General features: G+C 44.4%; 1 protein-coding gene across 2 annotated transcripts in view; it reads left to right on the top strand.

The window, feature by feature from the left end:
• The window catches only part of SLC10A7 (solute carrier family 10 member 7), a gene marked incomplete at both ends in the record, with an annotated part of 145295 nt that overhangs the window by 32989 nt on the left and 86673 nt on the right, over positions 1–25633 (top strand). For both annotated transcript variants that reach the window (XM_079534974.1, XM_079534973.1), the window contains one exon: positions 16797–16835. In XM_079534974.1, the coding sequence (XP_079391100.1) occupies positions 16797–16835 (39 nt within the window). The remainder of the gene's footprint in view (positions 1–16796; positions 16836–25633) is intronic.

The following is a 25633-nucleotide window of genomic DNA, read 5'->3' as shown; positions in this document are numbered from 1 at the left end:
GGGACTTTTTAGTATTGTTTTCCTGTGGAGGGGGACGTTGAAGCTGAAGGGAAGTGGGTGTCTGCGTTATGAGAATATGAGGAGAAAGGAGAGGGAGGCTGCTCTATTAGAACGTCAGCCCTAGTCAAGCTTAGCACACGATTTTCAGGCTACTTCTGTACGTAGCGCTTAGTTGAGGCTTGGACAACAGTTTCTCTGCTTTGAAAGCTGATGCAGTACAACAGATTATTTGGAGTTTTCTGCGAAGCTCAGTTCTGAATGCTTTGAAAAAATCCTGAAACGAGGCAAAGTTATTTCGCGCAGACCTGTTCTTAGCAGGAGATTGCCGTCTGCGTCTGGCGTCCCTTCCTTTAAACTTGTGCTTGCCGATAGAATGGAAGAAAAAGTAAGAGTGGCGCTTTTGAAGCAGGAGATGCTGACGAGGAAGTCATCTCTTGCTTATTACCGTGATGCGCCACCCCTGTGTTGAAAAAATAGCACCTTTTGGAAGTATGTAGCTGGAGTGATGTTTGTAGTGTTTCTGCCTTAGGAGAAGGTGTGGGAGGGTATTTTTTCTGCTGGCTCTAAGCGCCTTGGTTCCTTCTCTTGCCAGACGCGAGCCGTCAGCGTGCCCTGGGTGTTCCCAGGGCACAGGGGGTTAGTGTGGAGGGCTCGGCATGGTGCCTACGGCAGCTTGTGTCCAGCTGCTCCGAGTGTCACGTCTAATGTCACCTGTGCTTTGCGGAGGATGAGACCTGACAGAAGGATCCCCGTTAGTCTCTGATGATAGAAATGGTATCTCCAGAGTTAAAATGAAACCTTTATTCCTTCATGTCAGCAGGTGGTGTTACTCCTGCGGGCTTTGCTCTCTGAGAGCTGTACTTTTCCTCAGCCCGGAAGAGCCAGTCAGGCGTGGATACTGCTGCTGTTATTGCAGGATCGTACTTGAATGATAACGTTGCTGGCAGCTCGAATCTTTGACGGTTAATTTGTCACGAAGGGTGTTTGGGTGCTGGAGTTATTTTTGTGGGGCTTTGGAAATGTGATTTGATTATGCAGTGTGTTGACCTGTCAATAAAATCTTGATTAAATCCCCCCTTTCCTTGCGGTTTAGTACTTAGGTTTGCCTTTGTGACGTATTCTCTCCAGGATTATCATTCATTACCTTCCTTAAAGAGATTAGCAGTTCCTTAAAATGGGATCATGTGTGTTGCACGAGAGCTGAGCTGGAGAGCGCAGAGGCGAGAGGTTCCCTGTAGAAATTTGAGGACTGTTTTGATACTCGGGTCCGCTTAGAAATCTGCTGATACTGTAATGTCTTTTCCCTTGCCAGGACCCTCCTTGCCTGGTGTCTTTCTTGAGCTCCCCAGGGATGAGATTAGTCTAAAACAACAAAGTAGCCAGATGTCTGGTTCTGAGAGCGTCCCAGAGGCCGGGCTATGGTAGGCACCGGCGATCGCTTGGGGCTGGAGATCAAAGATACCTGAGAATTACTTATGGGCCCGTACTATGTGTTCTTCCCATTATTAACAGTCTGCGAAAATTTGTATCTCCAATTAACCCTTTTGTTGGTTAAATTTTATTGCCGGTGCAGTTCTGCCTGTAACAGCTATTCGCTCTTTCTGATACTGTCACGTAAGTAGATGCTGGTTTGAAAACGAAACTGCTACAAATTGCAAAGGTCTTACAGGAGCAAATTTGAGTCGCCCCTTCCGTACTCATTTGTGATTGCCAAAAGTTAGCGTGATTTCTTTGTGCTTACTGTACCGTACTTTGGGCTGATGTTATTCCCATCCAGGGTCCTCTCAGTAAGGAGAGTTAACTTGTCTAAAACTAAGCTTTCAGGTCATTGTCTCCTCACCTAAAATGAATTCAAATCTAATCCCAGAGGCAGCTTGTGTGCGCATCGCTGCGTTTTCCCCAAATTGATGCTAATTAATAACTTCAGTGCTGTTTGTGCTGTGTACTCTAAAACAATAGGCTGACGTTGTAAGCGCTCTCTGAAAGCTTGAAATGCTTTTGGAATGGGTGGCTACGGGAGTGAGAGGGGAAGAAATTTGATTGCAGCCTTCTGTGTTTCACATCCTCCAGAGAAAATTATGAATGTAGCGAATGGAATGGCTGTTTAGCTAAGCAGCATCGATGCCTGTCGTAGGCTTGAAGGCTTAGAACGTTCTCTGTTAGCTTTTGCATAACAAGCTGTAATAATCAGGTATGATCTGACACCTGTGTTATGACTGCTATAACTGCACACGTGATGTTTGCGTGTGGTAAATACTATGTATGTGTATACGTACACGCTTGAGTCAGAGGGTCTGAGTTTCTAATCGTGGTGACGGCAGGTTGGCAGCTTGTTGCCTGTGTTGCATATGCCTAACGGTTCCGGAAGGCTTTTTTGTATGTGTAGCGAGTGAAAAAAGAACCTTGGTGTGATTTAAAACATTGAATTGGCTCATGTGTTTCACTTTTGACAGTTTCTTTACAAAATGCGTTCCTCAAGCATGAAGCCCCAAAAGCTGGCTTGCCTGAAGGTGCGGTGATATCTTTTGATGTGGATGGCAGCATTGCTTTTGTTGCTGAGATTTTGGGAAAGTGCTACTGAATGGATTTGCACCATGCCGGAGACAAAGACACCTTTCGTTTACTGATCTTAATTGTTCCTTTTTTATTCATTTCGCTGCCTACTTAAGTGGAGAGTGAGGTGGTGACGTGCTAGTGGCTATTCCACTGGGAATTGGAGTTTGCGACTGGTGCTGCTGTTCCTATTTTCTACAGTTGGATTCTGACCCGCTTTCTTGCTCGGGCAGCATGCTTCAGCTAGGTATGTATGAAGAAATGTCTCGGTACTGTAAAGCAATTTTATATTTGCACTTGAGAAAAACAGGCTTCAGTCTTCTAAAGACAGAGGCTAGTCTTGTAGTCTTCGGTAGCTTGAGTAGACTGAGAATTAGGTGTAAATACCTTGTACTAGCTGTTTCGCGTCGAGTTTAAGGTCTCATAGTGCATTACGAATGCTGCTTGCTTCTGGACGCTTCCATTGCAAGACCATCTTTATGAATGGGAAGTACATTTTGTTAAGAGAAAAAGTAGGAACCGAAGAGGCTGACCTCTGCTTATCTGTTGGAGCCATTGGGCTAGAGAGTGGTATTTGTTCTGCTGGCAGAGCTATGCGTGGAAGAAAACATCTGTCTGTTGGGTTAATGTCGTCAGCGTTGCTATGTGAGAGTCAAACCCCAGCACAGTGGGTAGAGAGAGCAGGGGTTGTACCCATTGCTCAGTCGTGCAGATGGAAAGAAGTGTGCCTGAAGTGAGGTATAAATTGTGCAGGAAACTCAAGCGCTTAGCTAATCATTTGACACTGCAGGGAAATGTGGGTTTTGTAGTGGTATTGGCATGGGAATTATTGACATAAATGGAATGTATGTATATTCTTCTCCGTACTGCAACTTGTACTTCAAGTAGTTTCTAGTTTGTTCATCATTTCAAATACTCCGTTTTGGTGCAAGCGTATTATCCTGTATCAGAAACTTCCCCTTTTTATTTCTCAGCCGTTGCCGTGTTCTGACCCTCGGCTCTGTAAAATCTAATAACTAATCTCCAACTACCTTCCTTGAGGTACGAGTCGGACCTGTACAGCCACGATATAAATGGAAGACCTGCATTTCCATTGGAAAATGTACATCCGTTGACACGTTCCGTTCACAGCATTGCAGTTCGCGTGAACAGCAAGGAATATACGCTTCGGAGTTGGCGCTGGTCAAGTGTCTGTAACCGTGGGACACTTAGCACAAACAGCAGAAACTGCTTGAGGACTAGATATGCTCGGAGTTGTGCGACAGAATTCTTGCTGTTGAATTTCTAGTTTTCTGGCATATCGTGTACCACTTAATGTTACTTTGATGTTTGGTTTATGGAGTTTTTGACCTGTGTCCTGGAGAAGGAAGAACGGAGCTAATTAGACCGAAGCTCTACAAAACTATGTGTGTAGAAGGGAAGCTTTTTCTCCCATCTTGTGGTTAAAAAAACATCAGTTCCGTGTTCCGGTTCGCAACTAACCCAAGCCGTTGATAGCCGGGAGTGGTGAAGGACAAGGCCTGTAGTTAATCTTCCAAGTGTTGTTAACTTATATACCGTCACTGTGATGGAAATTCCTCCCTGAGGCGAGGGACGTGGTTTGGCAAGGCCTTTCTTCTCCAAATTGCAAGCGCTGAAAGTCTGAATCTAATTGTGGTAGGCGTGTGAGTCGGTGACTGTATAAGAAAAGACTCTTGACTATACGGAAGTGTTTTAGAAACCCCTATGTCCTCCTGGTGTTTTATCTGTGACCTTTGTGACCTAGAATAAATGCAATGCAGACAGCTCACTTCAGCTGCCCCCCTTCCCGGCTGGGAGAGATGCTGCTAACGAGTCACCCTGGCTGTGCTGAGGAGCACGAATGGCGGTGTTATGGCAATGAATTGCTTGTAAAGCAGAGCATTGTTATAAGGGCTTCCGGTTAGGATGATGTGTAGGTTTTGTTGCCTGTACTGAGTAGAGGAATAGTAGGAGGCAGAACTTCAGTAACGGATGCTTTCTGAAATATTTCAGTGACGTTGGCGACAGTTCTATGGTCTTGCTCTGGCAGAGGGCAGAGATGTGCATTACTGTGTATTACAGTTCTTTGCACTGATAATGTAACAACCCAGCAATTAAAATTAACGACAGAATTGCTTCTGAATATTTCCTTCTTTGAGAGGGCGAGAGAAATGAAAATTAATGACGTTAAGGGAATTTTGCTTCGCAAGTGATTGTGTAAATCTGGCTTTGCACGGTCTGCGAAACGTTATTTTAATGAGACTATTACATTTCTGTTGTGCCTTCCTCTGTTAAGGGGAATAGCCTACCTGTTTTCAAATGAAATTCAAGTTTCTATTAGAGCCCGGGTCTTTTTTCCCTAGTGTTCTTTGGGATTGTCCCGTAATAGAAGAAAACTGCATCTCTTACTGGGACGTGCATTGGGTACCTGAACTTGTGCTACGTGGAAGCTGCGTACAGACCATAAATAAAGTGGTTTGGGACAGATCGGCATTGAAACACGCTGCGTAGTAGATGAAAACACTTCCTTTCTGTAAAGGGCTCAGTAGCGTGAGGCATGTGGATCTGCACAGCTGCAGGCAAACGCAGGAGCTCTGTCCTTAGGGTGGTGAGCCTTGAGCCAGAATCTGAGAGGTGGCTTCGCTGCTCATCGCTCTCGGGTGTTGCGAAAACCAAACAGGTCAACGGAGCTGGCCCCGAACCGGCTGTCGGTGGGTGGCAAGGCGCTCAAATACCAGCGGCCTGCTTTTGCTGTCTGGTTTCTCCATACTCTGGTTCTGTGGGACAGGCTGATGTAAGACAGGGTGGCCCAGCCCTGTCCGTAGAGCAGCGCTTCACGGTCAGGAAGTGGCCGTGCCATCTCGCTCCTCGCTGGGTCCTTTTGAACACCTGACGTCTCGGTGGTTGCCCCTTGGAAGAGGACAGCCAAGCAGTGGGCGAGGATGTGAGCCAGCTGCGGCGAGCGGCCACGGAGCCAGGCGTCAGGCAGCAGGCCCTCGAGGTGGCTGCCACAGGTTGACGGGCAGGTGATGAGGCCTGGGCAGGAGGCCTGCCTAATATGCTGTCTGCCCCGAGGGCCCGGGGAGCAGAGTTGGATTATTATGGTAATGCGTGAGCCTGCTGCCCTCTGCCTATCCCAGCTGGGTTCCCCGTTGTTAGGAAGTGCTTTGCTCTGACAGCGGAGTAATATACTTCATGATTGAAAGGGCAAAGGGGCTCGCTGCAGAAAGAGCGGGCCTGTGCGGCTGTGCAAATGAGGGGGGAAGCCTGGAGGAGGGCTTCCTGTAGGTAGGTGAGGAGAGGAAGTTTGCTGGGGAATGAGTAATATAAATCCGCTAATTGAATTGTTATTTACAAGTCCCGGTTTCTGATTTGTTTCTCTGTGTGTTACCCCTCCCTCAGTGCTGATGTACACTGAATTTGAAGTGCTTACCAAAGCAGGCACTTAGGTTGATTTATTTAAAGCCGAGGTGCTGTAACGCGATGGTGCCGGTGCACAATGCTGACAGTGGTGTATTTTTCAGGACTTTGATTACTGTTTCATGATCTGCAACTATATTACGACGCCGTGGCTTACGGGATTGATTTGATTCTTTTATATATTATAGATAAGTATATCTACACAGATTGTAGAAATACATTTGTCGTTGCGCCCAAGCAAATTGAGCTTGAAATAGACTGGATGCTGTCTGTGCTGTAATGTTTCTCTGAGTCGAGCCGATTGCAAAAAAGGTCTAAGCTGCGATTCAGATTCAGAATGAATGTTCGTGAGAAAAAGGTGGCTTGTGAGAACAGCTTCTTTTCCCCTTTCCCTCTCCCACCCCACTTTGATGATAGCGCCTGGTATGCGGAGGCTTTCTCTGCCTGTGAACAAGCTTCTCTTAGTGGCAACGCGTGACCCAGAATACTCTCGGGGCACCTTTTTAAAGCCTTTAATTGTCTGCTTCACCTCAAACAGGCTGATGATAGGCTACTCAAAGAAATAGCTCTTAACCTAAACTAAACTTATTAACAGTGTTTCCTGTACTACCGCCACGCCGGATACAAAGCTGTTGGCCGAGTGACCTGCTGTCTTTGGCTGGTGTTTGGTGGTTGCATGCCATGTAGTTTTCAATTGCATGTAGCATAGAAGGTGACTTTTTCCACTGCTTACGTTGGTTTGTGTGTTTTGTGTTACTCGGTTCTGTGCTCGTGTATGTTGACAAGCTGTGTTGCTGTAAGGAAGCCATGTGTAAGCTGCTATGAGGGCAGTCTGTCTTGGAAGCTGGGCCTCCTGCCGTAGGGGGGAGTGTGCAGCTCTTGCGCTTATGATCTAGTGGTCTTGAATGTGTTTTTTGCCCAATATCGTCTGTTTACGTATCACAGATGTGTGTTATGTTACTGAAGCGCTGAAAGGTGCGAAAGCAATCTAACTCTAGACTGCTTCTGCAAAGAATCTTTGGTCTGACTTGGCGGATGCGTTATGTTCTGGACTTAAATGCTGTGATGGAACGCCGTTTAGCTTCCTTGCCCTTTGCCTCGGTCAGTGCCTATGATGAATAACTACCGCAAAGCAGATAGAGGCAGTGCCTGCGTGCTCCTGGAGCCCTAGCACTGAATGCAAGCCGCGTTCAGTAAGATCTTACGCATTTTTATCTTGTTTTCCATGTGAGCGTGCCTGATTCAGACTGTGAAAAGTGTTTCCTCTTTCAGGAAAATGTGTGTGTAGTTCTGTTTCAGGTCAGAAGTCGATCATACAGTTCTGCAAATGGTGTCGATTCTTCTGCGTTTCTCACTCTGATTCAGATACTTTGGGCCTACGTTTCTGGTGAGAAGCTGATCTGCTCGGCTGCACCTTTTTAGTGCCCCGTAAGCATTTATTAAGTGCATTTGGAGGGATGCGGTCTACCGCAAAAGCTTTGTGCGGAGACAAATAGGGGCGAAGGCCGTCTTCTATTGGCTACCTGAGCATTTGATCAGGAAGCAGCAGAATACCAGAATGAAATAAAGAAGTAGTTCAAGTGCTGGGGGTTTTCTGTTTGTTTTTCTCCGAACGTTGCGTGAGCCCTGGTGATTGAAGAGAGGTGAGCTTGAGCTTAAAGAAAAGGTTTAACGGCTGGAATATCCCTAGTGGCGACAGTCCAGTTGTAAGCCGACTTAAGGATGTAAGTGTGCGATGTAGAAGTTCAGTGAGTGCTGCCGCTAAGAGCACCTTTAGTGCACCTGGCAGCTTTGTGACCTCTTGCGGTAAAACCAGCTTCTGCTTTTCTTTCGGTAGCACCCGGCACAGCTCTCGGTGAGCCTCTGCTCTTTGCGGAGTGTGAATGAAATTCTGTCTGTGAATCCTCTGTCCCCTTAGAGAATCAAGTTAATGATAGGGCTAGGGTTCTTAAGTCGAAGGAAGCTGTAAAAATTTAGCCAAGTCGCCATGTATCTTATTTGTTAAATGCAAAGTAAAAATATGTACATTATAGGAGTGAGAATTAAAATTGTGTTTTTGTTGTTCGTGACGTACTGCCGCTGCTGGCCGAGCAGTTGTGAAATCGAGCCTGTGACCCAGACTTGATGGATGCCGGAGTGTTTTTCCTTGCCCTTCGAGAAAACTGACTGCCCCCCTGGCCCTTTGGATTAAAGGGCGTTAGCTGGTCTTGTGGAAAATGGGACCGACTCGCTGATTAGAATTTAAAGGTGTTTTGGGTGTGCTTCAAAAGGAGAGCAGTGGTAAATAGCGATAATGCAGTTAGCTTTTTTTCTCGGAAAACAGATTTGGAGCTTCGGTTAGTGCTGATGTACTGCTGAACTCTTTGGGTGATATTGTGAGATAAACAACTGCTATAGATACGCTTCTCCCCTCATTGGTCGTTCGGCGTATATGCAGCGTACAACTATTTCTGGTTAGATTTGCGTGATCTGTGTATTTACATGACAGATGTATCTCAGCACCCTTTTGAACAGCGCTGTTGCCGTTGTACAGATGTTTTCTTTTTTTTGTTGTGACCTATAGGTAGTAGCTACGATTCTAATATCTTCTGCAGTGTATTTGCTTTTTCTTCCCCATCTCTTTAACCTCTGCGGCAGTATTGTAGGACGTGTGGCTTTGGCTGGCCTCAGAGAAGGGGAATTTCCTATGCCACGTAATACTAGTTTGCAGGAAAGCCTAACCTTGCGCTAACCTTAAATAAATAAACTTCCTTGTGATATGGCCAGATCTGCTTTGCTGAGATGAAAATCTGTGAATCTCTTAACTGGGCCGCCTGACGCAGTGTACCTTCTGTATTTCAGTGCTTTATTTCCCAACCCCTGGCATTGCGCCAGTAATTGCAAAGCTGTTGCGGTGGCACGGGCTGGAATAACGATGCCTTTCTGAGCTGGTTTGCATGGCGGAGCGGTTAAAACGTCTGGTTCTGTTTCGAGCTGCCTGGAAAGCAGTATGACAGTGGGATATTTATAAAAAGTGACTGGCGCAGGCACAGCCTTGCAGTTAATGCAAAGGGCACCTTTTAAAAAGTGGCCTTGTGCTTTCATTTCACTTCAGCAGGGAATAACGCTCCGTGGAGTTGCGGGGTGCGTTGTTTAACTAGACCTCTAATCATGTTATGGATGACGTGTCTCCAGGAGAATCGGGGGACAGGACCTTGAAGTGTTTTTATCACGGCTCAGGATCTCAGAAAATGTGAACTGAAATACAAGTATGTTTGGGAGGTTGTTATTGCTCTGTATCCTTTTGAGGATACCTTGTGCAGTATTCCTTTTTATCTTAGGGATGCTTGCAGTTATGGAGGGCTTGACCAGAGGAAAGGATCAGATTGGCGGAGATAGCCGTAAGCCGTGGTTTATCTGAACTTCCGATATTAAATCATTGTTGAGCAGACCGTTTGCTCTGGTGTGCTGCTAAGATAGTATGCCTCAAGTCGCTACAAATTCAGGGTGTTAATAAGCTTTATGGATAGCTTTTCGTGCCTAAGTGTCTTATGTGGTACGTTCTGGTCCTTACTCAGACGTCAAATGTGCGGCTGCTAAGGCTAGTACTTTATGGTACCTTGGTGGAAAGAAGAAGCTACCTTCTGTGTCCTCATGTCGAAGAGAATCGTGGAAGTGGGCTTTCCGTTTGGGCACAGATTAGTGCGACAGGTTTGGCTATCTGACTGTCATGGCAGGCCTGCGTGAAGTTGATTGGGGAGGCAGTCAGATGCTGGAGCAAAGAGATTGCACGTAGCTACTTGTAAATTCGGGGTGAGAAAGTGTGTGTTGTTAATGGTCGACAGCTTTAAACTACTGCTTGTGTAAATGTTTATTTTAGCGCTGGGCAGCAAGCCTCGTATTTGCCTTAAGAATTCTTAAGTACTGGAAGAAAAAAGCCACAAAACCTCCTCTGTTTATTCATTCCCTGTAGATATTCATCTCGCTTCATGTTGGGGTGCTAGGAATGTAGGTCTCCGTAGTGGGAGGTGCTCTATCTTATGAGCGTGTTGATGCGGAGTGTGCTGCGTCTGGTGAGAAGGCTGAGTTGCTGGGTAGCTTGAAGGGCTTGACTGCTGGTCTAAGACGCTCTTAGACAACAGAAAAGGAAGAGTACCGGCGGTGGTCTCTGCTGGCGGCCCTTCTCGTTGCCGTAAGGAAAGGGCCGTGGTTGTTAGATGAAATCTGTTTGCCTTAACCTCCTTAAGGAACGTGTGTGAAAAGGGCTGTATATCCAGAAATAGGGCCTGGAGAGACCTGTTTTCCTGGCAGGTGCTGTAAACAGCGTGCCGGTTTGGTGTGCTACGCAGCAGTCTAAGCATCTGGTGCGAATGGAGCTGTGGCATATGAGGAGAATGCAGAGACCGTAGGACAAAGTGCGGTGCTGTATGGCAGATAGCGTGGGCTGGTCAGGCAGAGTGTGCTACTTGCTTTGGATGCCTCTCTTCTGTACCTGAGGAGACTGCAGCTTGGTCCTTTCACCTGGCAGGTGGACCTTCTGACTTGTGACAGGGTTTCTCTCCTGCCTTTGCCTGCGGGATCTATCTCGTGCTGATTCTGAAGGCCGTCACGTTAATTTTATTTGGATACGTGAACCAGCTGAAACAAAATGATCTGGCCATCTAGGGCAGCTTTGCTTTCTAAATGTTGCTCAACGTGGATTTCCTGTTGCTAATCTATGGACGGTGTTGAGTATCGATGGAAATTTGGAGACTGATGTGTGAGTGTTCCTGCAGTCTGAATGCTCAGTCGTTACCTCCAAACAACAAATAGCGTACGTCTTGTCTGGAGCTCCTTCACGGTGTGCAAGTTGCTTGCGAGAGAGAGAAGTTACCGTTTGTTGGTGTAAAGAAACAATGCAGGGTGGCTTTCTTTCATTCTCTCTGTATTGCTGAAGCTAGTGGTGAATCGGAAATCTTCAGTGGAGCGGGAGATACGCTGCGGAGTGTGTCTAAGGGCTGGCCTTTTGACATCCTTTTGATGGATGGTTTTGTATTTATAAGTATTATTACCAGCGGGCTGTGATGGTTATGAGGGACTGCAGGAGCGAGGGAGTGAAAGGCGTATTTTCGACAGAAAGAACTGGACTAGGAGCAGGCGGCAGGCAATAAGGCCCTGCCGGCATGGCCCCCGGTTGATTTCCGAGTGCTTCGTGAGCCTGGCTGGAGCAGCACGAACGCATGTTCAGGTGGTGACAACCTCTGCCAGCACGGAGCAACCCGGCAGAGGGCGCGGCTTCCTGTCCGAAGCTCAGCGAGGTATTTTAGGGACTGTCGACCTCTGGATGGTATTTCCCTGCTGAAGAGAACAAACAGCGCATTGGTTATTCTTATTCATTTTCAGGTGCTGTTGGAGCATTGTTTCTGTAAAACTGACGGTTATTGAATACTGTGGAAATAAAGAAATGCATTCATATAGTCAGCGCTGCTCTAAAGACAGCTTGGGATTAGGGGATATCTCCACAGAAAAGGAATGCTTTGGACCGCAGGGAACGTGGCGGTGGGGAAAAAAACATAATCCCCTCCACATCTTTGTGGGTTTCTCTCTGCTTTTGTTATTTGTTTGGGGAGTTTTTTGGTTGGGCGTTTCTGCCTCTAGGGGATCGCGTTGTCTGGGCAGTTCCATTCCTCCACCGGAATACGCAGGTAATGCGGTGCTTTCAGAGACGCTTCTCAAACCTCAGTTCATGTTTTTGTGATTGAGTTATCAATGTCTGTATCGCTTTTTCCCCCCCTCGGTGCGGTTGCACTGTGTGCTCTGCGTACGGCACACGAACCAAACTTACGTGTGACGTGCGTGCTGAAACTTCTGTTGAGTTCAGCGTGAAGCGCGCGTACGTCTCCAAGGCTCCGTATGCTTCTGGAAGGTTATGCGGCATTGTTAGAAAGGCTCGCGCCTTGCCTGCGAGCAGGCAGCTGTGCGGGCAGAGATCTGGTTGGACAGTTAACGCTACGTCTTGTATTTTTGCCTGCCGCTGGTAGGATTTTTATATGCATTTTAACAGTTATTTAAAGTCCCCGTGTGCTTAGAAAAGAATCTAAATATATGTGCCTTTTGTAAAGCTGCATCGTAACGAGGTTATTCCGTCAGTGCGGTAGAATGACTGGGAGCTGCGGTCGGAACAATATGTAAAAATACCGCTTGTAAAAGATTTCCTTTATTAACTGTCATCATCCGCAGAATATATGTTCAAATAAACGTTGTGTAATAACTAAATTTGAGATTAATAGGCCCCTTAAGAAACAGCAAAGTCATTCAGGATAGTCAGTGAAAAATAGCCTGTAAGACTGTAACATGCACGTATTGTCCTGCTTACGTGCTCTCTCTGGTGTCGTTCCCATTTATCACTGTCGGCAGGCTCTGCTCTCATTAAAACACTCGTGCACAAAAGCAACTTAATTTTCTTAAGAGAAGAGGACACCTGATTCAATTTAGTGCTCAAAATCACAAACTTGAATATATTTTTTTTTTCCCATCTGAGCTCAGATGAATAGTTATGAACGGCAACGCAGATTAAACCTTATTAGGTATATTTATATTCCGTTTGCAGTAACAGCGTTGTGGCGAATACCTTCCTGCAGAGCTGTAGCATCTTATTGATGGGAACAGCGGTTAAGAGGTGAACTGCGGTAACGCTCACGTGAGACTTCATTTTTAAATAGGAGATTGAAGGAGTTGTTTAAAGGAACTCTGCTGTCTCTTTCAAGCTACCTCAGACGTCCTTGCCTTCTTCCTCCGCCTTCTCGAACTATACTGATCTCTTTGGGTAGATACGATTTCCTTTTGTCTCCCGTTTGCTCAAATAATTTCCGTGACTGTCTTCAACCCTTTTTTTCCTTATTGTTTTCCTCTACCAAATACGAGACGTGGATCTATTACGTTTGGCATTAATACCCTGGGCACTGCGTTATACTAACACGACACGTTTTCTGCCTTCTACTTGGTAATCCTGCAGTAGCGCTACTCAATTCTTCACTTTCCTTCTCCAAACCTTTTCTGCTCTCGAGCTTTTTTGTGCTTTTACTGTGCCTGTTACGTAAGATACTGAGCCTTGTGCTCGGTACTTGAACTGTACATTTCTTTAGTGCGTGGCTGAAAATAAGCTTTAGGTACGGGTAACTGCTGACCTGCGTGAAGCTGTGCTGTAGGATGGTCAGACTACTTCCTACAGAGATATTTTGAGGCCTGTCAGTTTTGCTGCTTTGCATGTGCCTTGAGGTGACCTCTCCATTGAGAGGAGACAGTTTGGGGCCACACCGTTCCTGCCGTGCGCCTTGGGCCGCCTGGGCACTGCCTTCCGGTCAAGAACGGTTGGGAAGGTTACATCCCTGAAAACTGTTAGATGACGCTGGGGACTCCAACGCACGTATTTGTGTGTATTCAGTTCCAAAAAAAAAAAAAGTCATAGTTGAGTTGTGCATAACCATTTCATTTGTTTTTTTCACTAACCTTTGTAGCTGCGTGGACTGTATTGTCTCTCACTGTTACAAACTTGGGTGTTTTCTGTACGTAAGTTTCAGGATGCGGTGGGAGTTGAAGGGGTGAAGCTTTGCGCTGCAGTCACATGTGGGGAGAAGGAAGCTTCTGCCAAAGAGTGTTAACGGTTGTCCTTCAGAGGCAGGCTACTTCCATCTTATTTGGAAATGCTGCTGGCCAGTCACCTTGGCTGGAAATGCGAGCCGTTCCCCGGAGCGTTTCCTCCAGCCTGGTGCCGTACTGTTGGCTGCAATTGTGCCTGCTACATGTTACGTGAATTTGTTGTTTAGCGGGGCTAGGGTTCACTGTTTTAAACGTATTCTTCTGTACCGGTTTTAAAGGTGCCGACAGTGACTTTCAACCTGCGGTTTCCGAGTTGGCGTAAGCTTGACTAACTGGTCTGGTTATTACCGGCCCTTTGACTGTGATCTGACCTTGCGTTTCAATTCCGTGGCTATGTCTTTACCTCTTGAAAGGATCTTAACGTGAATTTTATATGCAACTCTTACCTCCCGTTATAGGTGCGTGCAATGTATGGTCTGCAAACACATGCAGATCTGAACTTGGAGTGTTATAAGGGCGTCTAGATGTTTCTCTGTGTTATTGTCTCATTTGAGCTGACTGTTACCTGGTATCTGTTACGGCACACGAGGAGCAAGTATAAAAAAAAAAAAAAAAAAAGTACGGTGATAGTGACTAATAAATGTTTTGAGTAAAAAACGAAGACGCTCGGTATCATGTATCAGCACTGATGTTTGTTTGTACCATGCCTCTAAGGATCTCAGAGTGCTTTTTAAGCGGTGAATTAATTTTGACAATGCCCTGTGAGGTATGTAGGCAATATTATCCGCATTGATAGGAAGGAGTTGGAAGCACAAGCGTGTTTAAATTCTACACGGTTGTGCTGCTTGGTACGTTTAATTACAAATTGGAGCGGTGATTGGATGTACTAGCAGTTGGCTTAATGCTAAACTGGAATAGCAAATATGAACCCGCGTTCGTGGGTATGAGAAGAATCTACTTCTGTGTTTAATCTGCAAGAAAAAAGTTTCTAAAGAGAATGGCAAATACAGTAGTTGGCATTTGCAAGCCCTGGCTCCCTGAGGCGACTCATCTGAATGTAGCTTCATTTGTGCTCTTACTGTTTTTTTTTTTTTTTTTTTCTTTCCTCCCATTTGCCTGTGATGAGTGTTTAATCATTGGCCGTGGACGATTCCTGACACTTTAGAGAAAGGAATTAAAAATTGCTAACGAATTACCCCTGGGCGAGTCGCAAATTATGACTTCTGCATATGACCGGCTGAATACTTGAAGCGTTAAATATGCCTAAGATTGTTTCCTCAATACCTCTGATACGCTTGAGAGTAGCAAGAGACAAGTCTTACTGGTTAGGCTGAGATGCAAAGCTGAGCTTAGCGAATTAGAGAGGAAGGACTACTTTCCTGGGTCTCCATGAGTGTTAGGTAGACTTCTCCGGGTGTCTCACAGAGGGTGACTGATGCAGCTGTTTGTGCTCAGCGGTAAGGTAGCTGCTGCTCTGCGCTCCTTGTGCTGGTGCGGAGGTGGGGATCGATGTGTTTCCTCCCAGCTTTCTGCTGCTGACCAGGAGCCCAGGTGCTCCTCTTTCAGATGCGGCGGTTGATTTTAATGTAGCTTTATGCAGCTGGGTTTTATCAGACTGGATTTCTTTTGTTATTAATCATAGCCCTCTTGCTGTTCCTATGATCAGTATATTACCACAGACGTTTGAGGTACTGAAAATGATGCCGTGCGATGGCGTCGTGTGCAAGGTGTGAAAGTTCTCTCTTGCCAATTGAAAACATCAGCTGTACGGCTTCAAATGCGAGGGGATACTCCGGGTTTAATTCACACTTGTTGAAGAACTGTTTTAAGTAACAGTCCTGCTTTCAGCAGCGATCTCCGGCAAGATAAGCCGTTTGGACTTGTGCCTCTTTTTTACGTTCAAAAAAAGGAATGCTGATGAGGACAAGGTGTTAAAATATGTTAGCGTAGTTTACGACTGTCGACTTTAATGTTTTATTTAGCTGGATCTATTCAGGTGCTCCCTGCGCAGCACGAGGTGCCATATGCCGTTGTCCCTGTTAGTAAGTGAGTCGGCGAAGGTTTCCCAGGCTGCATTTGTGTTTGTATTTGGGCCGCTGAGGAGCTGCGGTCCAGTGCCATCTTTTATTGATAGGGCCGGCAGAGGAGGAATCTAATGAAATTATCAAAGCTTTGAATTAATTATGAACTTGAATAAGAAAGCTAAGCTCTCTAGAGCCAGGGATCTCATTACCCATTCATTTTCATTGCATCCTCTTAAGGAGCAGAAGGCAGGTTCGGCTACAGCTCCTACCCTGAATTTGGACTTCAGTCAAACTCGCTAAACTCACTAGCATGCCCTTGTTATTAATCTTTGTCTGACAACGTCCAGGCTGATTAATTTGACTCTGCTCTAAATATTTGTGTAAATGGTAGATTTCCCTCCTCCCTTGCCTCGTAACTTTGCTGTGTGGCTTTTCATCGTCGGACTGGCTGCCATACGGGAGTTTGTTCTTTCTTGGTAACTGGGGGAAGCTTTTCAAGATTCTACTTTTAACTTCCTGGAATTTTTTGAGTTAATGTTAAGGAATAACACTGCTACCTTACGCTTCCTGGATCTTTTGGTAAGCACAAAGGCTTCAAAAGTCATCTCAAAATAGCTTCTTTTCATTTCCATAGGGTGTGGAGTAAAAAGGAACAGTTTGATGTTTTGGCCTCAGGTATAGGGGGTGGTTGTGATTTTCTTGTTTCTTTTTTGTTTGCTTTTTTTTTGTTGTTGTTGTTCCTGTTTGAAAGTTGTTTCTGTAGTTTGATCAACATCTGTCAATACTTTAGTACGATGAGTGATTACCTAATTAATGTTCTACTTTAATAACTGTTAAATGTCTATGTAAGTAGCCTTGAAGGTAAAACAGATTATATTTATCTTAAGTAACAGGTCAATATGCAAAAATATGCCTGGCCAATCAGTGCCAAATCAGTAATGCTAATCTTCTGTGTGACATCCTTAGTTCTTACGGATATTCCACGAAAGTTGACCTGCAAAGATTATTTTTTATTCTCCTCCTACTTTTGTCCATCGTGGCGCATTTTTATGAATGCGTGGACTAGAACCTTTTCAGTCTTCAGGAGTTATAGGCCACTGGCTTATTTGAGGTGGTGGTTATGTACTTCATGGTCTCTCGGTAGTTGCTTGGAGAATCAAACAGCTGATTGAGAGGGAAAAACATCTCATTCCTGTACTATGGTTGCTTTACCATTGGTGATATTTTTTTTTCTCTTTTCAGGCGGCTGCTATATTTAATTCTGCTTTTGGAAGCTTTTTGGTAAGTAACGCGGTATTGGTAACTGCGTGAATAATCTTGTTTTTAACAATGCCATTGAAGTGTTTGCACTGTTAAATGCATTGTTAAATTGCATTGTCACGTGAGCGCTGATGGTACTGTGTGCTTTGTGTACGAAAAAATGGAATAACTCAGTTTAGTTCTTCGTGTTATTAAATACGGATACTACTATTTCTTTTCTTCTTGTTAAACTCTTGAGAAAAGGAGTGACTAAATTATCTCTATTTGTGGTAAATTAATAATGTGTAAACACATCATAATTTTCTGCTTAATGCCTTCACTGAATCTATAGTTATGCAGATGTTTTGCACGTGGGCGTCGATATATTGATTTTTCTAATAAGACCCATCAGATACTCATTATTTTCTATCGAGAGGCCATGGATTTTGAAAAGAAAACATGACCCAGCTGATCAGAAAGTGGATGCTAATTTACTCGGTGACATGTCATTTGTTTAGCATATTTCACTGTCAGTGAAGCCGCTCTGTGTCTCTGAGGAGCACGCTAAAATAGCTAGCTATGCAAAAGCAATCAGTCGGTCCCGCTGGAAATACGGTCGTTTCTGTACAAAGCCAAAGCGGGATTTGTGGGCGCGATGGTCTGCCAAGGTTCAGGCAGCCCTGTGAAGAGCTCTACATGGGTGTGATTATAAAGACAAGAAGAATAGATTTCTTTTATGGATACGTTGCTTAGCAGACATTAAGGAATAGTAACTGGAAATGATTATACGTGTAGACAAGCTACTATAGCTGCTTTGTTGATTTGGGCAGCTTGTACTTGAATTGGTTCCTTTTTACGAACACTTGTGTGCGTTTGAAGCGAGTGTTAGCATTTACAGTTTTCTGTTACGAGAAAGAGGATCCCGTTCAAATTAGAAAATGAAAATCAAAGCTTCTGGAACAAAATAACTCACTTAATGCGGATCTTTATTCTGGAAGGCCAGAGTTAAGGAGTTCAGATGTGCAAAGAAATACTGCCGACAGAGGAAGCTGTGCTCCGGGCTGCTGTTGATTTTTTTTGCTGGGAGTTGTGGGTGGGTGGGTTGGCAGTTCCCAAATAATTGTTTTTCCTATCATGTCTTCCCCTAATGACAAGAAAGTACTTTCTGCCTCAGATTGCGGAGTCCTGGTGTTTCAAGTCTTTGTGTGCACCTGGCATCTTCTCTAGTGGCTTGGCACGAGCTCCAGTTTCTTCGCTATCCCTGGGCTTCAGTTCAGGAGGTTTCCTAGAATACCCGAAGGCATCGGTTCAGCTGTCATTAAGAGAATGGCTTTTGACTTCAAATAAGAATTTAGGCCTCAGAGCATCTGACTGTGATGCTGGATCTTAGCGCAGCAACATATGCGTATTTTAATTTCTAGAAATTCGGATTGGCCCTCTTAGAAGAGACGCACCTTAAAGAAGCGTGGCTAGTTGAGGTGTTCATGTGATATCCTGATTTTGAGCTTAGTCCTGTAAACTCATCTCTGGGAAGTTCTTTTTACCTCTATGTAATACCCGTGTTTCTCAATTTTACTCACTTCAGACGTTGCTTGTACGCGTGTTAACTTTATTTGAAATACTCCTGGAAAGGCTTTTGCGCAAACAGTAAAGATCAGCAAGAATCGAGCCTCAGTACCAGCTAGCTTTGTTTTTTCCTCGCTCATCATTAAAATAACGTTAAGTAATGTTAAAGGAAGGGGCCACTATTAAGTCACAAATACCTACTTTTAGGTAGTTAGCGTAGTATTCTAATTTGAAATCACAACTATGTAAGGGCATACATGCCTGTATATAAAGGAGAGAAAACAAATCGCTGAATGCTTTGGTCTGACTAACTTTTCCCCGATAGTGATAGGATGGCACTTGCAACTGAAAACACAGGAGCGCTAATCGGACTGAGTTGCTCACTGATTTCACAGTGCTGGAGTCTACTTGGCCTTTAATTGAGTGGCTCCTGAATGTCAGCAGGTGTAATTAATTACTTTCTTGGTAAGTATAAACCACCTGAGATTCATTGAATGTGGAACTGTTTTCTGAAGCGGAAACTCTGTTGTCAGTCATGAAAGCAAGCGGCGTGTTTCTGAGAAGATGGCGGATGCTCGCGGTAGAATTTTTTGGCAATCGCCCAGTTGATATCGGTGCCTATCTGATGGGCGTGGCTGTAAGTGGAGATCCTCTCTCGTACGTCTTAGCGTCATAATGCATGTGAATTGCATTTGCGTTCTTCGCATTATGTGCATAGATAACTGCCTTTAAATACCTTTATGTGACCATAACCACAGGTCCTAGAGATGGTTTTGAAGTGCCTGACTGCTAGCAAGATTGCTTTTTTTTTTTTTTTTTTCTCCTGTCCCTCGTTACTGTTGCTGTCTGTAGCACCTTGGCAGATGGCTTGCATGTAGCTCTGAGAAAGTCAGGAGGATGGTGTGTTGTTTCCTGTCCTCAGACTATGCCCTGTGGGCTCAGAGCCAAGGTATGATGGTGTACAGTGAGCTGATTTCAACGGGCTGGAAGATGGGCTGTGCTTTCTTTTGAACTAGTAAATGATCCTTGAGAAGTGAGGTTAAAATAAATGGTGAATCACAATGTCACCAGGAAAAGTCTCAGCTTAATGTGATGCCAAGGTGAGCTTATGCGGATGTAAAAGAACACGTTTGGCAGTTCCGCATCTTGCAGAACGGGCTTTGATGGGCAGAAATAGTCTGAGATTAAGGAGCTGGAGGCGTTGTCACTGATAAGAAGGCGTGAAAGCAAGTATCAAACTACAGCGAAGTAATTCCTGTTGAACTCCTCTGAAACCTGCTTTCCTGTAAATATGCAGTCAAAAAAATGCAAGGAATGATATTGCACATATTTACATTTGGTTTAATTATGTCCCAGATCTAATTAAAACACAGTATTTTAAAGAACTAATTGTTAAAGAGAAGTGTTTTTATGTCGCTGGGTTGGTAATAACTAATGATAGATGAATTCAATTTACATAAATTTCAGCCAAGAGAATATTTAAAATCATACCACAGAGGATTGCTTGGAGTTGGGTAGTTCATATCATTATCTCCTCCCTTCACTTAAGCAGTTTGGTTTACAATAATTGTGGAACTTAATAAGTGATTTCAGTTTTTCCTCTTAATGAGATTTTAATAAAATCAGATAGTGGTTGACAAATACCGGGTGATTGGTTGGTTATTGGTAAGGTTGCTGCTGTAGATGTAGAGCGTTCAAATGCGTGAAGGGATCTGCTGGGTTGAAAAGCACTGAGGAGAAGCTGCTTTCCATTGCGAAAGAGAGTAGTTTTATCCCTAAAGCTTGAAGAAATTGACTGAAACGTTACGTAAGGGTCTGCCAAGGATCTTGACATCGTATGCATTCCCGTGCTGAACTGTAACTGTAACATGATGCAAAGCATAGCAATGATAGCGGAGTCGTAAGATCCCAGGCTATAGTGAGTATTTACTCAAACTCAACGGCAGCAGGCACAGAAACAAGGGAAAGAAGCTGCTGTCCTTTGGGAGGCCTCAGGTATGCGCAGATCTCCGAAGAGAGACCCTCGCCTCAGCTGCCAACCCTTAAATTAGGTCTGCGAAGGGGTGGATCCTGGCTCCTCCCCTTCTGGTCGCTCACGTACGTTGCGTTCACCTGAGTTGGCCTGGGTAGTCCTTGCCTTCCCAGTGGCAGGATGCCTGCTGAGTTGGTTTCCAATCGCGCTATAATGCCGTATGTGTGGAAGAAGAAGGCTGAAAACCTTGAGGATGTCCTCGCGACAGCCATCGTCTTCACCTTAAATGGAGAATTGTAACCAAAATCTCAAGGTCTGTAATGATAAGAAGTCAAGTAGAGAGAATTCAGAGAGCGGTGCTCTGGTAACTGTTGCACTCCTGAAAGAAAAAAAGCCAAGAGCACCAGAAAATGCAAGTGCCGGTGGAGGCTTCTTGCGACTCTGACGTAGATTAGCTTTGCCTTCTGTATCGAAACCTACATAATGACACGAGGTCAGTGTCCGGCATGTGTATGTCCTCCCGAAGGAAGGAACCCTTTCAAGGTATGCGTCATTTCAATAATCTTCTTTGTCCAAATTAGGTGTGTGTGTGGATACAGCTTTGTTGTTTCCTCTGATGCCTTTCTAATGTGACAGAGCTGGTTCGGACTGTTCCGAAAGATTAATGTTTCACTTCTTGGAGCAGACGCTTGGCTAACCAAAACAAGGCTACTGTTTTTATTTACTTTGTCTTCCAAACCGCGCCTAAATCAATAAGGCAGTGTGGAAGTTGGCTTCTCACACATACGCAAAGCCCGGTCAGTTAATGAAAATGTATGGCTTTCTTACCTACTCTGTTTTAGCAGGCATAATGATTTACACAGCCTGACAGCACTAGTGCAGCAAGTAAATGCATTAGTCATAGTGTCCATTTTTCTTGCAAATTTGTGACACAGATTTAATTATGGGAATGACCGGCAACTTGCAAATCTAATTTTGGTAGGCTGAGCTAACTTTTTTTATTTTAATAACAATGGATTTTTTTGCAATGATTTCATTACTATTTAAAGAAATCCACTCGTATGGAAATAACCAATTGGCTGAATTTATTTGCTTTATTTTACCTTCCTGGGAGTTGAACGTTTTGGTTTGGTTTTGTTGTTGTTTTGTTGTTGCTGTTTTATCTTTGTTATTTCTGGCATGAAATTTCTGGCACGAATGACCTTCTCTATCTGAATCATTCCTATCAAACTGGAGGTATTTTCTTAAATTGGGCCCACAGTACATGCCCGTTTGTTCCTTTCTAATTGGGTCTTCGCAACATGAAAAGGGGCAGAGCAGTATCCCAAGGTTCCCTTTTTACTGCATTAGTCATTGACGAGAAAAACTTTCCGAAGAAGCCTGTTCACAAGAGGTGCGCGATTCGGTCCTGTTAAATTTCAAAGCGGAGCGGCCTCGTGCCGCTGCCTTGCTTGCACTTGTCTCCTCTTCCTCTCTGAAGCGCTGCGGTGACGCTGCTAGGCTGTGCTCTGAATTTGTCTCACGTTGTTCTTGCAAACCCTGAGCAACTTTTACCTGTTAATCGGCCACTTGCGAAGCCACCTCAGCCTTGAAGGATGGGTTTTTACTTGAGTGGAAGGTGGTGGCAGACCCCAGCTGCAGTGAGTCTTTGTGCCAGGTATTCTGAACCAGACAGGAAGAGCTGGGAATTCGAATTGTCCTGCGAGTCGCTTATATTGCCTTACGTAGAGCTTCCCTTATTTTCGGTTACTGCTTCAATTCCTTACTGCTATTTGACATCCTTGTTTTGATTTCTGCTAGGTTAATCTAAAGTCTAGGTGTAAGTTGGGCATCCTCGGCTATTTGCAGGCCTTCCAAGCAGCTTTTAAGTCTATAGGTCTCCACTCTTGCCGTGTGTTTGTACTTTCAGTGTATAGCACGCTTAGTCTTATACTCCTGCTTGAGTTAGCATGTGCTATTTTCGGGCCATAGATACAGAGTCACAAAGCTTGCTGTGATAGAGACCCGTGAACCTGCTAGCGTGGGCTGAAGAAAAGAGTCCTTGACGCACATACCTAATGCTGGGGCTGGCTGGCCGAGGGCGGTGATCCTTGTGTGCTCTGGCAGAATGGGAGCGGTGGAAGCAGGCGCAGAATTGTTTACAAAGAAGTCTGCTCTTCTGTGAGCGGTGCTGGACTCCTTTAAAATAGGAAAGGAATGAGTACAAAGGTCTGAGGTTCAGAAAGATAAGAATAAGCAAATAAGATCCTGCTGCAGAGGGACTGCGAGAAACCCTGGAGGGGGAATAACTGGAAATCGGAGTATAAATACCTAGATGCTGTGTGGTCTGTTTGATCGATCTGAAAAGACCCCTCAAGTCAGTTGGGATTTGCACAGCTGAGAGGCACCGACTGTCTGAGAACCAGTTCTCAGATAGCAGTCTTGCTTTTAGTTGCCTTTCTAAGTCTTGAAGAGAAGGAACAGATATCAGTAACCAAGAGGAAAGATGGTATGATATCCAGTCTGGAGAAAAGGGTATCTTATATGATACCGATGATCAGTTCCTGTGTTTTTTTCATTTGCCTAGAGGACAGCACGTTGAAATCTTAAGTAGGAAGAAAAAATGAATTTATTAGCTGTCAACTGTTTACGAAGGGTATGGGCTGTAGCTGGTCTGACTGCTTTCCTAGTTTTCCCGTTAGGTTTAGGTACTAAATATTTAATTAATTTATCTCCCCTGGTCTTACGGGTTTCAAGCAGGCAGGTTTTTTTCCCCTCAAAAATTATTTAGAGGTAGCAAGAACAAGACCATTAAATCTCTCAGTGTTGTTTGTAGCCTGAGGTCATTAACTGCTGTCACTTGGAAGGTAAACGTGTTTGTGCAATCTCCCTTTTCTGCTTCCTCACATTGCTTAACAGTGGACAGGATTTTCTTCTTGTACCTACTTTTTTGATCAGCGCCACCATGTAGTGCTCTTGCTTCCCGTGGTAATTCGTGACCTTCTTTGAGACTGCGCAATGATTTCCCTGCCTCTTCCCCTACCGCCTTTGCGAGGTGTATTGCTAAACAGACTTTCAGGGGAAGTTCTGAGAATATTTGTTTAGTAGCATTTTCTGACTTAGTGAAGAAGCAGTAAAAGTGGGAGTTGCTTGAGAGTTGCTCCGTATGTTTGTTGTAAATCAGAAAGATAGCATGAGAGTCGGAGCTGCTTTATTCTTCCAGTCCAATTGTCATTTATGAATTACAAAGTAGAGAGTGTGAGGTTTCAGGAGCTCAAACGGGCCATTCAAAGTACCTTAAATCTCATGATCTGGCGTATTTCTTCTGATCACATAGTACGTGCAAACAGGAGATGAAAGTGCCCTCGGACTCACGGTGGTGCAGTCTCCTGTCTTGTTAATGGAAGCTGAATACTAAAAACATAAAAAGCTTCGTTCCATTTTAAATGAATGCTAATGAGTCACAGTCATAAGAATAGGTGTCTTTGGTAACTATCATTTGGGGAACATCTGGAGGAGGAAGTGTATGTGTTTAATATTGTTATATAATCAACCGGTTTGTTGGATTAGTATGTAAATCGCATCTGTGCCTATGCAGTATTTTAGTGTAACATCAGTTTGTTCTCTAACATTACTTCTGTCACAATTTGTGGAATCGGGCAATGCCGTCTTCAGGGTAAAATGAAAACAAAAGCAAGTGTTTTCATGAAAGAATTCTTGTTTTTTTTTTTTTTTCTGGTTCTGCTCACTTTTCCTTAATGGCCAGGACTCGAACGAAGAAGCTGTTGCGCTGCAGTGTATCTTCTGTGTGGATCACAGTGCTGAAAAGGCCCTGGTACTTCTTGCGATGTTTTCTTGTCTTCTCTTTTGGTAGGGTTTCTTGTCTCTTTCCTCCGAGACAAAGAAAACAAAACTGTCAGGAAGAAATATCAGCAGTTCTGTTAGGAATTATGATGAAGGTGTTTAGCTTTTAGTCAAGTGGATGTCACGGAGCTGACTTGAGTTTGAGTCGTGGGGCAATGTCATTCGTATCGCGTATTCAGAACTGGTTTGCAAAAGAAGATTGTGTTGATATATTTCCTTAGGAGGTTTCCAAAAAGCATTTGCTGGTCTGTTTGTGTGCTTTGTTTAATAAGGTGAGAATTTACTCTGGAAGATTTTGAATGGTTTATTTGTAAAACACGATGTAAAATTCTTGCAAAGGTTGGCTGTGTTTTTCGCAAACGGGTCTCTTTGCTTTAGGTTGGTGCACGAGGGAGAAACTGAGAAGTTGTGTTAAGGACAATTAGTTTCTTGCTTTGGCCCTTTCTGTAGTGTCTTTTTGTACTAGAAGATGCACGAGCTCTATTTCTCTAGGACTGTGCTTGTTCACAAGCATTTGTCCTGATGTAAGGCTAAACGTTCCCTGCAGGAAGATCTGGAAATACACAAAACGTGTGATTTGCCCCTCCCTTTTAAAAGATTTATCAGAAGGGAATGAAAATCTCGTGAGAATCTGTAGTTGATGTTTTTCCCCGTAAGCTTTAGCTTTTGGTTGAAAAGGAAACATGAACCTTCCTCTGTCCTGCAGCTTTTACTCTCTTGCACAAGCGAGGAGTGAGTTGGGGTTGCAGGGAGATGGAGAGACATGGCCTCTTAATTTGGGGCAGAAGTATTTAAAGGCTTGTCTTTTGCTAATCCGTCAGCACTTAGAACTGATGACGCCGCGTAGAGGAAGCGTTTCTTGAATTTGTTTTTATTCTAAAATACGGTGTGTTATTTTGGAGAGTCACCTGTGTGGGTGCACTAACTGGTAATGGAGCAGGGAGCTCATTCCTCTACTGTATTCTTCAAATAGGCATTCAGCAGCTAGCTAGAGTTAAATCTTAGGAAGCGGTATGCATGTTTCATGACATCCACTTACGAAGAGCCATGCTAGTGCTGTGTCATTGTATGTGTACCTTCTCTTACCCTAAGTTAAGCCTATGGGGAGGGAAAAAATTCCCTAATGCATTTATTTATTAAACCTGTCGATTTTGACCTAGAACAACTTAGAGCTCTGCCAGGATTTTCATTTTCTTTATCCTATGGTGGTTCTTTGTTTGACCAAACAGTGTCTCTTCAAAGCTCTGCAGTTCATGCATTGCCAATCCTCAGTCCCTTGGAGTGCATACAAGAGGGATGCCGTTGCTGCTGTGAGCCAACCTCTGGCTGGGTGGAAACTGTTCTCCTTGCCACCAGGGTGCAAACGCTGTCTTACTGGACATGCTGGAGGTCAGGCCGACAGCTTTCACGATGCCTTTAAGCAAGGCAGGCACATTTATTGTAAAACTGGAGCTTCTTT

Source organism: Tetrao urogallus, assembly GCF_951394365.1.
Source record: "Tetrao urogallus genome assembly, chromosome: 4".
Lineage (NCBI taxonomy): Eukaryota > Metazoa > Chordata > Aves > Galliformes > Phasianidae > Tetrao > Tetrao urogallus.
Note: the sequence above shows the minus strand (reverse complement) of the source record. Positions and strands in the feature narration are given on the sequence as shown.